The 13,895-nt window shown below is 43.5% G+C and overlaps 1 protein-coding gene across 3 annotated transcripts; it reads left to right on the top strand.

Moving 5' to 3' along the window:
- Positions 1 to 5,282: 5,282 nt before the first annotated feature.
- Positions 5,283 to 13,650, top strand: LOC120032130 (interferon regulatory factor 5-like). Of its 3 annotated transcripts, none has more exons than XM_038978081.1 (10): positions 5,283 to 5,592; positions 7,535 to 7,576; positions 8,000 to 8,233; positions 10,317 to 10,503; positions 10,715 to 10,740; positions 10,853 to 10,880; positions 11,006 to 11,485; positions 12,056 to 12,445; positions 12,844 to 12,965; positions 13,067 to 13,650. In XM_038978081.1, exons 3-10 carry the CDS (start codon positions 8,057 to 8,059, stop codon positions 13,235 to 13,237), a joined length of 1,581 nt encoding a protein of 526 aa, XP_038834009.1. In that variant the 5' UTR covers positions 5,283 to 5,592; positions 7,535 to 7,576; positions 8,000 to 8,056; the 3' UTR covers positions 13,238 to 13,650. The 3 variants fall into 3 exon arrangements, with proteins under 3 accessions (XP_038834009.1, XP_038834010.1, XP_038834008.1); XM_038978082.1 differs by having other exon boundaries at positions 7,532 to 7,576; XM_038978080.1 differs by lacking the exon at positions 7,535 to 7,576.
- Positions 13,651 to 13,895: the final 245 nt, after the last annotated feature.

Below are 13,895 nucleotides of genomic sequence, written 5' to 3'. Positions count from 1 at the left end.
ATCTTCACAAGGTCCTTTGCTGTTGTTCTGGGATTGATTTGCACTTTTCGCACCAAAGTACGTTCATCTCTAGGAGACAGAACGCGTCTCCTTTCTGAGCGGTATGACGGCTGCGTGGTCCCATGGTGTTTATACTTGCGCACTATTGTTTTTACAGATGAACGTGGTACCTTCAGCCGTTTGGAAATTGCTCCCAAGGATGAACCAGACTTGTGGAGGTCTACAATTTTTTGCTGATGTCTTGGCTGATTTCTTTTGATTTTCCCATGATGTCATGCAAAGAGGCACAGAGCTTGAAGGTAGGCCTTGAAATACATCCACAGGTACACCTCCAATTGACTCAAATGATGTCAATTAGCCTATCAGAAGCTTCTAAAGCCATGACATAATTTTCTGGAATTTCCCAAGCTGTTTAAAGGCACAGTCAACTTAGTGTATGTAAACTTCTGACCCACTGGAATTGTGATACAGTGAATTATAAGTGAAATAATCTGTCTGTAAACAATTGTTGGAAAAATTACTTGTGTCATGCACAAAGTAGATGTCCTAACCGACTTGCCAAAACTATAGGTTGTTAACAAGAAATTTGTGAAGTGGTTGAAAAGTTTTAATGACTCCAACCTAAGTGTATGTAAACTTCTGACTTCAACGGTATATAATACTGGATTAAATAATGTAGTAATAACTGCTTACTGTACCTCTCTCCACTGATCTCCAGTGACCTGCTCAAATGGTTCCAGGACTCTGCACACCTCCACCACCACCTCCCATTCCTCTTGGGTCAGAGCATCAACAATGGCCAGGGTAGAGATGATGGTATCCTTTGACTCAAGAAACCGCTTCAACATATAAAATGTTGAATTCCACCTTGTAGTGCAGTCTTGTTTAGGCCTCAGCTCAGGCATCCACATCTGGCATTGTGTAGACTTTAGTTTTTCAGCACCTACTGTGCTCATGTGGAAGTATTCCACAGCTGCTTTCACTTTGTCCCATGGGCTTCATCACCTTCAGAGCATCTCTAACAATCAGGTGATTTTGAAAGGGTTTTCCTGCTTCGAATTGTGTATATTGGATGTAGACTATTGCTATAATTTCTAAAACCTGTCCTCCACGATCAAAAATGGCTGGAAATCGCTCCACTACAGCTAGCTTCACAGTTGGGTGCACAGTTCGCATATGCCGGTGTAGGTTGTGCGTAGAACCGGCTTTATATGAGATTTTGTTTTGGCAAATTCTACACTGTGCTCTAACATTGTCTACATTATTAAAATGCATCCAAATGCTACTGTGCTTCCGACTCATTTTCCAGCTGTTGTTTTCACAGCTGTCCTTCCTCTGTCTCCTCGGCTGCTGAGTGTGTGACTAAATTGGCTCGGCCCTCCCTCACGCATCTTTGGTTTATTCGTTGACACTGCGTGTCTGATTGACAGGAACAACAGGTGAGGCTGTTTGTATGAGCAGACATTCAGAACGAATGTGTGTGCGCTTGAGCATTTAGGCCTATATTATTTTATTTATTTTTTCGTTCTTTGAATTAGTTAATTATATTGATTTAAATCTTTTGATTATTCATATCTTAATTTTTAAAATATTTTTATAAATAGATTCGGCTCTTCTGATATGTGAGCCGGCTCCCAACGTTCACTTACAAGATCCGACTCGTTCGCGAACGACCCATAACTACGCTGCACGTGTACTACAAAGCATAGCACCATCTTCAGTACAGGGCTACAAATGCACAATGAACTTGAATACCTCTAAACAGTCAAATACAATGTAATACTCATATAATGATGTACCATACACGTATACAATTACAGGGCATATAAATGACGCACTGGGGGACATTATCCTATACAAATACAGGGTTAAAATGTCCGAAATGATTTGACAACCAAAGCAGAGCTAGCCACCTCACAATACTAGCTAGCTCGCAGTAGAAAATACTAATTAGCATAACCATAAATATGACATTATCGTTGCAAAGTGCATCTTCAGACATAAATACCTGAAAGATATTAAATATTTACTAACATATCAACAAGGACACACACTGGCCTTGGCTAACACTATGAAATCTAACTAGTGGGAATGGATGCAAGGATGGCTGGAACTTTCTCTCACTTTACTTCTCATGAGCTGATCTTCCCTGAGCTGGAGATCGCCCAGCATGCTCTGCTCCACTTCACCACTGGGCGGAGCTACAGCTCTGATATGATGAACTAACATTACTGATATGATTAACTACAAAGTCTTCACAGCCTTTTGTACAGCCGCCCCTGAATTCACTATATTAATTCACTCCTAAGAAAGGCTCAATAGTTAACTTGACTATCTTGACTTACTTAACTCTTACTTACATATCTTACTCAAACTTAATAACAGGCATGAGACCAGATGTCTAGGGGTGTCTAGCCGCCCCATCAACAGATGGCCTGGCTAGGTATAACCACTAATAACAAATAAACTCTAGTCCAGTACTTAAACGATGTAAAGGGTTCTCTGTACTAGTAGAGTAGAGGAGCTGCTGTCCGTAACAGCCGGGCAGGAACACTTAGTCCATCAGGGGCACACTGTGGTGAGAATGTCCTCCTGGGAGAGGGGTGAATTTCATTGATGGAACGCTGCATTGTTCTAACAGCAGGAAACAGTCCAAACAGTCACCTGGCAGGAAACTAGGGGGAACACCTGACTGCTTAGCTAGTAGGGCACCAGGGACACCTGAAAACCCATGCTGAGGGCAAATTAAGAACCAATGGCAGGGACGGGTAGACACACCCTGGCACCGTAAGCGGGCTGGTACTTCACACTGGGAGTGTTTAGGAGCTGACACTGGTGAAGGAGTAGCCTCCTGACAGGTGGAGTGAGCGCCGGGACTGAGGGAACTCAAACATTTGATTTGATTTGATTCATAGCTCCGGCGGGAGGGTCTTGGTAGCCGCACTGTAGGCTTGGAGTGTCACTCTGATGACACAGCAGTAGTGACTTATCACTTGCTGGAGGTCACATTGGGGGGGGGGGGGGGGGGGGGGGGGTTAGGCCACTCACTGTTGTCATACTGTCCATCGCAAGCTGTATCTTCTTTGTTGGGTGATGGTTTCGTATGCTCAACCAGTTCTGACGCGGACCGTTGTGGTGCCAGCAGACATCTATCTGCTGGAAGGGTACCTCTGTAGGGGCTGGCTTAGTGGGAGAGAGACTAGCTATAGACTGGGATGTGAGCTGTGGCAGCACAGAGCTGTACCATCTCTTCTTGTTGCTCACGTAGCTGAGTGAGCCAGACTTGTATGGCCCGCTGGGACTGCCGCAGCTGGGCTCTCTCTTGCTCGATGTACTCTCTCACTAGCTTGTGCTCTGTAGGTGCCTTCCTGTGTTCCCAGTGACTGTTGTAGACCATGGACAGACCTCTGTTTCTCCTTACTCTGCTTACTGTGGCTCATCCTTCTGCTCTCGTGGGTCAGATGAGGGTTTAGGACAGACCTGTACTCTCTGAATGTCTCCCACTCATCTGGAGTTGTGTCCCATCTGGCCTGGCTGGATAGGAAGGGACTGGGTGGAGTGAGGGGTGTCATCTTGGCAGCTTCCTCCATGTGAGGCTGAAGGTCATCTTCTTGCCAATGGACATACTGTGCTGTGCTAGTATACCTTGGATAAGGTGAGGCTTGGTACCTTTGATGATCAGACCAGGTCCAGGCTTCACCGGTAACATGCTGCATCTAGAACCGGGAGTAAACACCTTTATCCGGCTCTAACGGACCCCTATCTAAATGAGGACTTGGTGGACTGTATATTTCTTCGGTTAGATTTTACTTTACGTGTTCATTCCCGTGTGCTGGTAAGAGCACAGATGACAGGCAGGGAGGATTCCAGTTGAGGTGGTTTAATTACGCTGAAGATGCACAGGCATGGAACAGCAACGCACAATGTACGTAGTATGGATAGCACCATCGTCTGCATTGCACAATGAATGTGAATACCTATAAACAGTGAAATACAATGTAATACTGATATAATGATGTACCATACATACACCTATACAATTACAGGGCATATAACGAGGCACTGGGGGACATTATCCTATACAAATACAGTGTTAAATGTTCCCGAAATTATATGACAACCAAAACAGAGCTAGCCAGCTCACAATAACTACTAGTAGCTTGCAGTAGAAACTATAATTAGCTTAACCATAAATATCACATTATTGTCGCAGAGTGCGTCTTCATACATAAACACCTGAAAGATATGAAATATGTACTTACATATCAACAACACTGACCTTGGCTAAAACAATAATCTAACTGGTGGGAAAACATAATGATGTCTGGAACTTTCTCTCACCTGACTTCTCTCGAGCTGATCTTCTCTGATCTGGAGATCGCTCCCCCAATAATCTATCCTTATTGGCATCAAAATTGACAGTGGTGTAAAAATACTTTAAAGTAATAAGTCGTTTTTTGGGGTATTTGTATTTGTGACTACTTTTACTTCCCTACATTCCTAAATAAAATAATGTACTTTTTACTCCATACATTTTTCCTGGACCCAAAAAGTACTCGTTACATTTTTTATGTATAGCAGGACAGGAAAATGGTTCAATTCACACACCTATCAAGAGAACATCTCTGGTCATCCCTACTGCCTCTGATTTGGCAGAGGTAGGTTTGTAAATGATGTCTACAATAAGGAATTTGAAATTATTTTTTACTTTTGATACTTGAGTATATTTTAGCAATTACATTTACTTTTGAAACGTAAGTATATTAAAACCAAATACTTTTATACTTTTACTCAAGTAGTATTTTACTGGGTGACTTTCACTTTTACTTTAGTGATTTTCTATTAGGGTATTTTTACTTTTACTCAAGTATGACAATTGGGTACTTTTTACACCACTGAAAATGTATACATTTTCATCCACTAGGGTAGGGTCGATAGGCTAATTTGAAATTATTTTTTACTTTTGATACTTGAGTATATTTTAGCAATTACATTTACTTTTGAAACGTAAGTATATTAAAACCAAATACTTTTATACTTTTACTCAAGTAGTATTTTACTGGGTGACTTTCACTTTTACTTTAGTGATTTTCTATTAGGGTATTTTTACTTTTACTCAAGTATGACAATTGGGTACTTTTTACACCACTGAAAATGTATACATTTTCAACCCACTAGGGTAATACTTTAGCCTATCGAAAATGTAGCCTATAGAAAATGAAACAATGTTTGCATATTACTTCTGTCTGTCAACCGGAAGGGTGGTATCTAGGCAGGTTCAGCAAACACACACGCACCACGTTTGTTCATGTTTAAAGTCAAATCATGTTTGGCCGCTGTTTGTGGAAAGTCTTCTGAATAAGCCTTGGACTTTCTGACTGTCATTCTCCCACACACTACTTGAACTTGTGACGGTGTTGGGCAAGGTTTTTGTCAGTTAGACTACCAAGTAAAAAGCTTACCTGTGGCGGCGCGCATACTCTGCCTGGCCTGTTTCTGTTTGTGGAAGGAGGGATCACTACAGTCAGCGTTCTTGAACTCTTCGATACAAGGGAGCGAAATCATTTTGTGGAGAAGACCTATCGTTAAAAGGTGGGTGCCGCTTAAAGTTGTACTTGTTTCCTAAAACAACTATAGTAGCCTATTGAGATTTTTTTCAGAACGATTACAAATATTTTATTTTTTGAAGATTGTTTACATGATCATGTCAGTGTCAGGCAGGCGGCCTATTTTCAACTTTTGTTGTCGGTTTATGTAAAAAAAAAATATATATATCAACCTGTCTTCTGCACACCCTGAATGAAACCTAGTGAAGCTATTACTGTTTTAATATGTTTAAATAAATAAAAATGTATCTATAGAGTTTAGACAATGTAATTCAGACTTGTGCAATTATTGTTAAGTTCTTAACTATTGGGAAGTCCCTATTTTAAAGCACACCATGTCCCCACCAACATTGTAGTTACTCCACAATACTAACCTAAATGACAGTGTGAAAAGGAAGCTTGTACATAATAAAAGTAATCCAAAATATGCATCCTGTTTGCAATAAAGCACTAAAATAACACTGCACTAAAAAGCTATGTATTGAAAGTGTTATGTTTGGGGCAAATACAACACATCACTGAGTACCACTCTTCATATTTTCAAGCATGTTGGTGGCTGCATTATGTATGGGTATGCTTGTCATCAGTAAGGACAAGGGAGTGCTTTTTAGGATAAAAAGACATGGAATAGAGCTAAGTACAGGCAAAATCCTAGAAAACCTGGTTCAGTCTGCTCTCCAACAAACACTGAGAGACAAATGCACCTTTCAGCATCTCAATAACCTAAAACACAAGGCCAAATATGCACTGGAGTTGCTTATCAAGACAACATTGAATGTTTTTCCGAGAGACTTAGTTACCGTTTTGACTTAAATCGGCTTAAATCTATGTCAAGACTTCAAAATGATTGTCTAGCAATGATCAACAACCAACTTGACAAAACTTGAAGAATGAGGGGGGCTAGTCCTCTCTCTCTCTCTCTCTCTCTCTCTCCTCCCCCCTTGTCCGCAAGTTGGACAACTTAGCATTTTTAAAATACCTGAAACGGCCTTTACCTGCAATCTAGAGCCATAATCATTATTCTTAATTCTATGTAAAAAATTATAATAATTTTAAAAAGCATATACAGTATTTTGACCTGCCTGTGTCCCCCTGGTGTTTTTATTTCTTTTAAGAAATATGCTTCTCTGGATTTCTGCAACAATCTGTATGAAAGATTCATAGGAATGTGAGTCTTATTTAGTAATTGCTTGCTTTTCGAAAGTCTAACAACCTTGCCGGCAGGCATGCCTGCTAAGAGAAAGACAAGCTAGTTACTCTAACTTGATTGAAAGCCTGAAATAACTTATCGGTAGCTAGTTATGAGGTTGAAAAAAGGCAAACTTATCTGGACTAGTTAATGCCAAAAATAAACACATGCCCCTATGGCCATGACACCTCTGCACCCAGTTGTTGTTCTGTGTTGCATACTCATTAAAGTTACCTTGCCCTTTTCAACTCACGTGTGTGTGTGTGTGTGTGTGTGTGTGTGTTGGTACAAGGGCTCAGAAGGCCATTTGTGGCAGCCTCGGGAAGAGGACATATTCTATCTAGATGCATTAGTTTGTCTCCGCGCATCCAGCGGCAAATACAAGTTGGCCTTATATTTGACTCTGATGTGCTGCTTGAGACAGAAGTTGGTCTTTGGCTGTAAAGGAGTTACCTGTATACCTGTTGTTCATATGATCCTCTGTGATCTCATTGTGTGACAGTGGACTCTGCATCTGTGCCCGGGGGGCCTAGGCTTGTTGTCCTAGTATCAAATCCATCATTTTAGGATGACAAAAGCAAATTTGGGACTGTCATGAAATGGAGTAAAGGATTAAGGAATAGCCTACAACTGTTGCATGTTGTGTATGTTAATTCACCCAACTCTATGATGTTGTTTTTTATTGCCTTGAAAGTGTTTTTGTTCTGTATTCCATGGAACACTTTTTGTTTCCCAGCAGATCATTTCCTAATCAGGCCTGTTGCCATCATAAATAAAAACGGTAAATCTGACTTGTTGACTACTCTCTCCACCTTCATACTTCTCTTTTCCCCACCCATCCTCTCTATTTTCCCCAGCCTTCTTCAGGAGTATCTTCTCTTTCAACCCTCCCCCACGTTCCCCTACCCCCATTGCCTCATCACCCATCTGAACCATTACTATCGTATCACGCTTCAAGACAATCCCTGTGCCCACTCTCTCCCCTACCCCCATTGCCTCATCACCCATCTGAACCATTACTATCGTATCACGCTTCAAGACAATCCCTGTGCCCACTCTCTCCCCTACCCCCATTGCCTCATCACCCATCTGAACCATTACTATTGTATCACGCTTCAAGACAATCCCTTAGTGCCCACTCTCTCCCCTACCCCCAGTGACCAATCACCCATCTTAACCATTACTTTTCCCTTCACCTTTCCAGCCCCTTCACTCACCCCCTCTGAAGCCCCTTTCTCCTCCCTGCGTGGTGCCCTGCCCCATGATGAGTGTGCAGCCTCGGAGGATCCGCCTGAAGCCCTGGCTGTTAGCCCAGGTGAACAGCGGGAGGTACCCCGGCTTGCAGTGGCTCAGCCCGGACCACCGGATCTTCCAGATCCCCTGGAGGCACGCCACAAGACACCTGCCCACCTCTGAGGAAGAGAACACCATCTTCAAGGTGAGAGGGGGGGGGGGGGGGGGGGGGTTCATGTTGAGAATGGCGTGACAGACCTGGGTACTTCAACTCTGTCGTCATTCTGATATCACAATGTAGTTAGATCAAAGTTCTGCTTACTTTGTATACGTAGATCAACTTTTTCAAGTAAGTAGCACATTTCAAGAGTATTTCTAAGGTACTCAGTTACTATGTCACCCACACACTTCCTTATCCCATTCAGCGATAAATGTATCAACTGTTTTAGTGAACTGAAATAGCCTTAGTTTCATTTCCACTGAATCTCTTAGTGTCAAACCTCTGGGTTTTTTGACCTCGTGTGTAAGGATGTCCACATGATATCCACTGCACTAACAGCGGCAATAGCCTACTCTCTGCCTCTTTTGACGAGTCATTTCCTCATTAGTCATTACCCTGTTCTCCATTTACAGTGCATTCTGAAAGTATTCAGACCCCTTGGCTTTTTGCACATTTTATTACATTACAGCTTTATTCTAAAAATTATTAAATTACTTTTTTGCCCCATCAATCTACACCAGTACCCCATAATGACAAAGCGAAACCGTAAATATTTTTGCAAATGTATTAAAAATTAAAAATACCTTATTTACATAAGTATTCAGACCCTTTGCTATGAGACTTTAAATTGAGCTCAGGTGCATCCTGTTTCCATTGATCATCCTTGAGATGTTTCTACAACTTGGTTGGAGTCCACCTGTGGTAAATTCAATTGATTGGACATGATTTGGAAAGCCACACGCCTGTCTATATAAGGTCCCACAGTTGACACTGCATGCCAGAGCAAAAACCAAGCCATGAGGTCAAAGGAATTGTCTGTAGAGCGCCGAGACAGGGTTGTGCCGAGGCTCAGATCTAGGCAAGGGTACCAAAAAATGTCTGCAGCATTGAAGGTCCCCAAGACTACATTGGCCTCCATGATTCTTAAATGGAAGACGTTTGGAACCACCAAGACTCTTCCTAGAGCTGTCCGCCCGGCCAAACTGAGCAATCAGGGGAGAAGGGCCTTAGTTAGAGCGGTGACCAAGAACCCGATTATCACTCTGACAGAGCTCCAGAGTTCCTTTGTGGAAATGGGAGAACCTTCCTGGACGACAACAATCTCTGCAGAACTCCACCAATCAGGCCTTTATGGTAGAGTGGCCAGACGAAAGTCACTCCTCAGTAAAAGGCACATGACAGCCCGCTTGGAGTTTACCAAAAGACACCTAAAGGACTCTCAGACCATGAGAAACAAGTTTGAACTCTTTGACCTGAATGCCAAGTGTCACATCTGGAGGAAAACTGGCACTATCCCTATGGTGAAGCATGGTGGCGGCATCATGCTGTGGGGATGTTTTTCAGCGGCAGGGACTGGGAGACTAGTCAGGATTCAGGGAAAGATGAACAGAGCAAAGTACAGAGAGATCTTTTGATGAAAACCTTCTCCAAAGCACTCAGCACCTCAGACTGAGGCAAAGGTTCACCTTCCAACAGGACAATGAACCTAAGCACACAGCCAAGACAACGCAGGAGTGGCTTCGGGACAAGTCTATGTATGTCCTTGAGTGGCCCAGCCAGAGCCCGGACTTGAACCCAATCGAACACCTCTGGAGAGACCTGAAAATGGCTGGGAAGCGACGCTCACCATCCAACCTGATGGATATGCAGAGAAAAATGGGAGAAACTCCCCAAGTACAGGTGTGCCAAGCTTGTAGTGTCATACCTAAGAAGACTTGAGGCTGTAGTCGCTGCCAAAGGTGCTTCAACAAAGTATTCGAGTATAGGGTCTGAATACTTATGTAAATGTGATATTTCTGCTTCAGTTTCTAAACACTTGTTTTGGTTTGTCATTATGGGGTGTGTGTGTGTATTGATGAGGGGGGGGAAACGATTTAAGGCTGTAATGTAACAAAATTTGGAAAAGTCAAAGGGTCTGAATACTTTCTGAATGCACCCTAGTTGTGACTAATTGATTTGAAGTTAATTTAACCCTCACCCATTTGATTCCATCCAGATGTGACTCCTTCTCTAATTCATTTAAAATGTAACTTCCTTCTCTTCCTTGCCTCCCCATCTCTTCCCCCAGGCCTGGGCTCTGGAGACAGGGAAGTACCAGGAGGGTCTGGATGAGCCGGACCCTGCCAAGTGGAAGGCCAACCTGCGCTGTGCCCTCAACAAGAGCCGGGAGTTCAAACTGAAGTACGACGGCACCAAGGAGACACCCGCCCAGCCCTACAAGAACTACGAGGTCTGTGACCAGCCCTGCAATGGAGGTAAGAGTGTGTGCGCACACGTGCATAAGCATGCAGGCTCATTGGCAGCTTTGCAAGTCTTATCTGATTGTCTGTCTTCAAATTTAAATTAGTTCTTTAGAATAAGTTCGTTGAACTGAACGTCAAATAATCTCAGATATTCATGTTTTGTGAAATTTAATGAGATTTTCTCCTCCATGTTGATGGCATATTCCTTTTGATTTGGTTTCAGACACAGTTGATGAAGATGAGGAGGAGGTAAGGTGTAGAAAAGTAGACAATTACTTTTCCATTATCTCAGAGCAATCTGAGAACAATACCCATATATCAGCTTTGTTACATAAACATTCAATCTTGTCTTTGTTTTCAGATGCCGAATATTGTTGATCTCTCCATTGGTAAGTGTCAATACACCTTTGCTACTGAGCCCTCTGTGAATTAGGCAGAAAACCTTTTGAAATGTGTCACTATTGACATTATGCAAGGTCTAATGTGTTTGTGTTTGTCCTCTTGTCTCTCCCAGACCCCAGAATTAGTGACCCCCGCATTTATCAGGCATTCCCTACCTCACATAGGATAGACCTTCCCTTTAGCTCCCCCCTCAATGACAGATATGGCACATCCTACCACGCCCCTATGTACCCCAGTCCCAACATGTACGCCAATCCCAACGGTGGCAATACCATGGCAGCGGATCTCCCTCAGCTAACCATGGCTCCCCCAGAGTTTTCTGCCCACGTTCCATTGGTGGTGAAGTTGGAACATGGGGTCTTTGTGCACCATGGACCCGCAGAACCCTCCAGCGGCCTGGGGATGGGTGGAGGGAGCATGCAGCCTCCTATGGTCACTGAGATGGCCACCATGGTTCCTTCTGCTGCATCTGTGGCTCCGGTTGCCCCTAACCCAGGTGCCGCCCCAATGGAGGCCATGTCGGGAGTCCAGAACCAGGAAGAAGAGCAGGCGGTGCCACCCTACAAATATGACCTGCTGAACAGCTTGCCATGTGAGTGGAGTAGCACCTATGCTGTGTTGAGAAGAATACTGCTTTATGTACTATGGCTTTACTTTGGCAGTCAGGCACTTCTGCAGTAGTTCCTTGCATGTTATCCCCCAAAAATATTCATTGTAATTCCCCTACCATAAAAACAGGGCGTCAACTTTATTTGGTATTGCTGCATGCAACACAATGCCAACATTGTAATACATTCACTCATAACAGTTGCCTCCAATTGACTCATTCGATGGATTATAGGCTATCAGGCATTAGTGTAGTAGTCTGGAATAGCTGTCTGTCTGTCACACCCATCAAATGGAACACACTGGCAGCTGTCTGGAAGTGTGGGGGATGGTAAGACAGGTTCTGTAGTTAATTGGAATAGGCAAAATCGAGTTTTACCCTTTTGTAGCTAAAGCGGTAATGTGTTATTCATTGATAAACACCCCTTTTTCAGTCTTATGATAACTTGGTGTCAGAATACTGTTAGGCATGATTAGAAAGAGCTGTATTAAATGTTGACAATTGTTGAAGTGCTTACAATTCTTCCAACACTACATTCTTTGACTCTGGTTTCAGTGACTGACCTAGACATGAAGTTCCAGTACCGGGGTCGCAAGATGGGCTCCCTGACGGTGAGTAACCCCCAGGGCTGCCGGCTGTACTACGGCCACTTGGAGCCCACCCCGGAGCAGGTGGACCTGTTCGGCCCTGTCAACCTCAACCAAGTTCTCTTCCCTGGCTCGGCCGACATCCAAAATGAGAAGCAGCGGTTCTACACAGAGCACCTGCTGGATGTGATGGATCGAGGCCTGATCCTGGAGATCTGGGAGCAGGATATATACGCTATCAGGTTGTGTCAGTGCAAGGTGTATTGGTCTGGGCCGGGCGTTGACGAGCAGGGGCCTCCCAACCCTATGGAGAGGGAGAGGAAGTACAAAGTGTTCAGCCTCAATAACTTCCTGCACGGTGAGTCAGTCAATCCATTTTATTCCTTGGTATTTTAGTCATCTAAGGCAGCAGTTTCATAGTGTTTGAATCCCCATCTGATCCCTCAAACTTTTTTTATTTTTATTGAGATCAATTAATCACATAACACCAAATGATCCTGTCAGATAACAATGCTGGACTCCATTGTCATGATTTTTCAGTTCACTTGAGGCTGTCTGAGTTTCAGTTGATCCCTGAATATTTCAGTCACAGGCCCTTTCTGTGAGTAAGCTCTTGAGTAGTGCTTATTGCTTGTACTGCTATTGTTGCACAGCCCAGGCATCCAAATGGATTAGCTGTAGAACAGATATCACATACACAGTGATTATCGCATTACAGGAGATTCTCTTTCTCCCTCTCATGCACACCAACAACAGGGCTCATCTTGTTCCAGAAGGGTGAAACTCCCACCCCACCCCCGTTTGAGCTCTGCTTCTGCTTCGGGGAGGACTGGCCAGACCAACGGAAACCCAAAGAGAAGAAGCTCATCGTTGTGCAGGCGAGCAGAACGAATTGACCCCATACCCATCAGATACAGTACACACGAAATTATCACATTGACTTAACAGGGACCCTCTCCTCCATCCATTTCATGTCCAGGTGGTCCCGGTGGTGGCGCGGATCCTAACAGAGATGTTTTCTGGAGAGCTGTCCTGGTCAACAGACAGCATCCGGCTGCAGATCTCCAACCCAGACCTGAAGGACCAGACGGTGGAGCAGTTCAAGGAGCTCCAGAGGCTTCTCCAGAGTCAGCACGGCCTGGGATCCTAACAGGGCTTGTCCTGGATCAAGGCCTCGACTGCTCATGGACTATTAATAGCACACTGCACTTGGATTAATAACCTTATTCAACATTTTGTGTGTGGGGATATTAGCCTTCTTTCAACCCTGAGCCTATGGTAGAGCCCTGTATGTAATTAATCTTAACTGGATCTTAGGCAGAACTACTTGTACATCATCAAAACCCAGACTGCTGTATCCTCTTTTTTTGGTCCCTTATATTATTTTTTTGAATTTCAATAAATACCATTGCAGTATTTTTTTTCTAATGGTTGCAGGTATTACTCAATTGTCACTTTAATTTCTATCCATTTTCTTTTGCAGACACCTGCTACTGTACTAGAACCCTGTAACTGAATGGACACTGGTGCCAAAAAATGGGACTTAAGCCATACATGGAATGTTTTTTTAATAAACGAATAAACTACTACATGACTACATTAATCAGCAAAGTTGTAATTTATTCCATGACAGGACAATTTTGTACTTTCTGCTGTGAAGGTGCTTTGGTGAAAGCATCCACCGGTATTGTTACTTCACCCTCGGATTCTAGGGAGGGGGGGGGGGGGTGTTCCAGAACAGTGAAACACCTACCTCCATGTTCACTTTACAGCTGGAAGGGAACCTGTTTGACTTGAACACAGACCGG

The sequence above is a fragment of the Salvelinus namaycush genome, chromosome 38 (genome assembly GCF_016432855.1).
Source record: "Salvelinus namaycush isolate Seneca chromosome 38, SaNama_1.0, whole genome shotgun sequence".
Lineage (NCBI taxonomy): Eukaryota > Metazoa > Chordata > Actinopteri > Salmoniformes > Salmonidae > Salvelinus > Salvelinus namaycush.
The sequence above is the reverse complement of the archived record's forward strand: the minus strand, read 5'-3'. Positions and strand labels throughout refer to the sequence as shown.

Coding starts and splice junctions, on each gene's coding strand:
- LOC120032130 (XM_038978080.1), top strand. CDS start 8,057: ATGATGAGTGTGCAGCCTCGGAGGATCCGCCTGAAGCCCTGGCTGTTA. Junction 8,234..10,316: donor AAGAGAACACCATCTTCAAG/GTGAGAGGGGGG, acceptor CTCTTCCCCCAG/GCCTGGGCTCTGGAGACAGG. Junction 10,881..11,005: donor TATTGTTGATCTCTCCATTG/GTAAGTGTCAAT, acceptor TGTCTCTCCCAG/ACCCCAGAATTAGTGACCCC.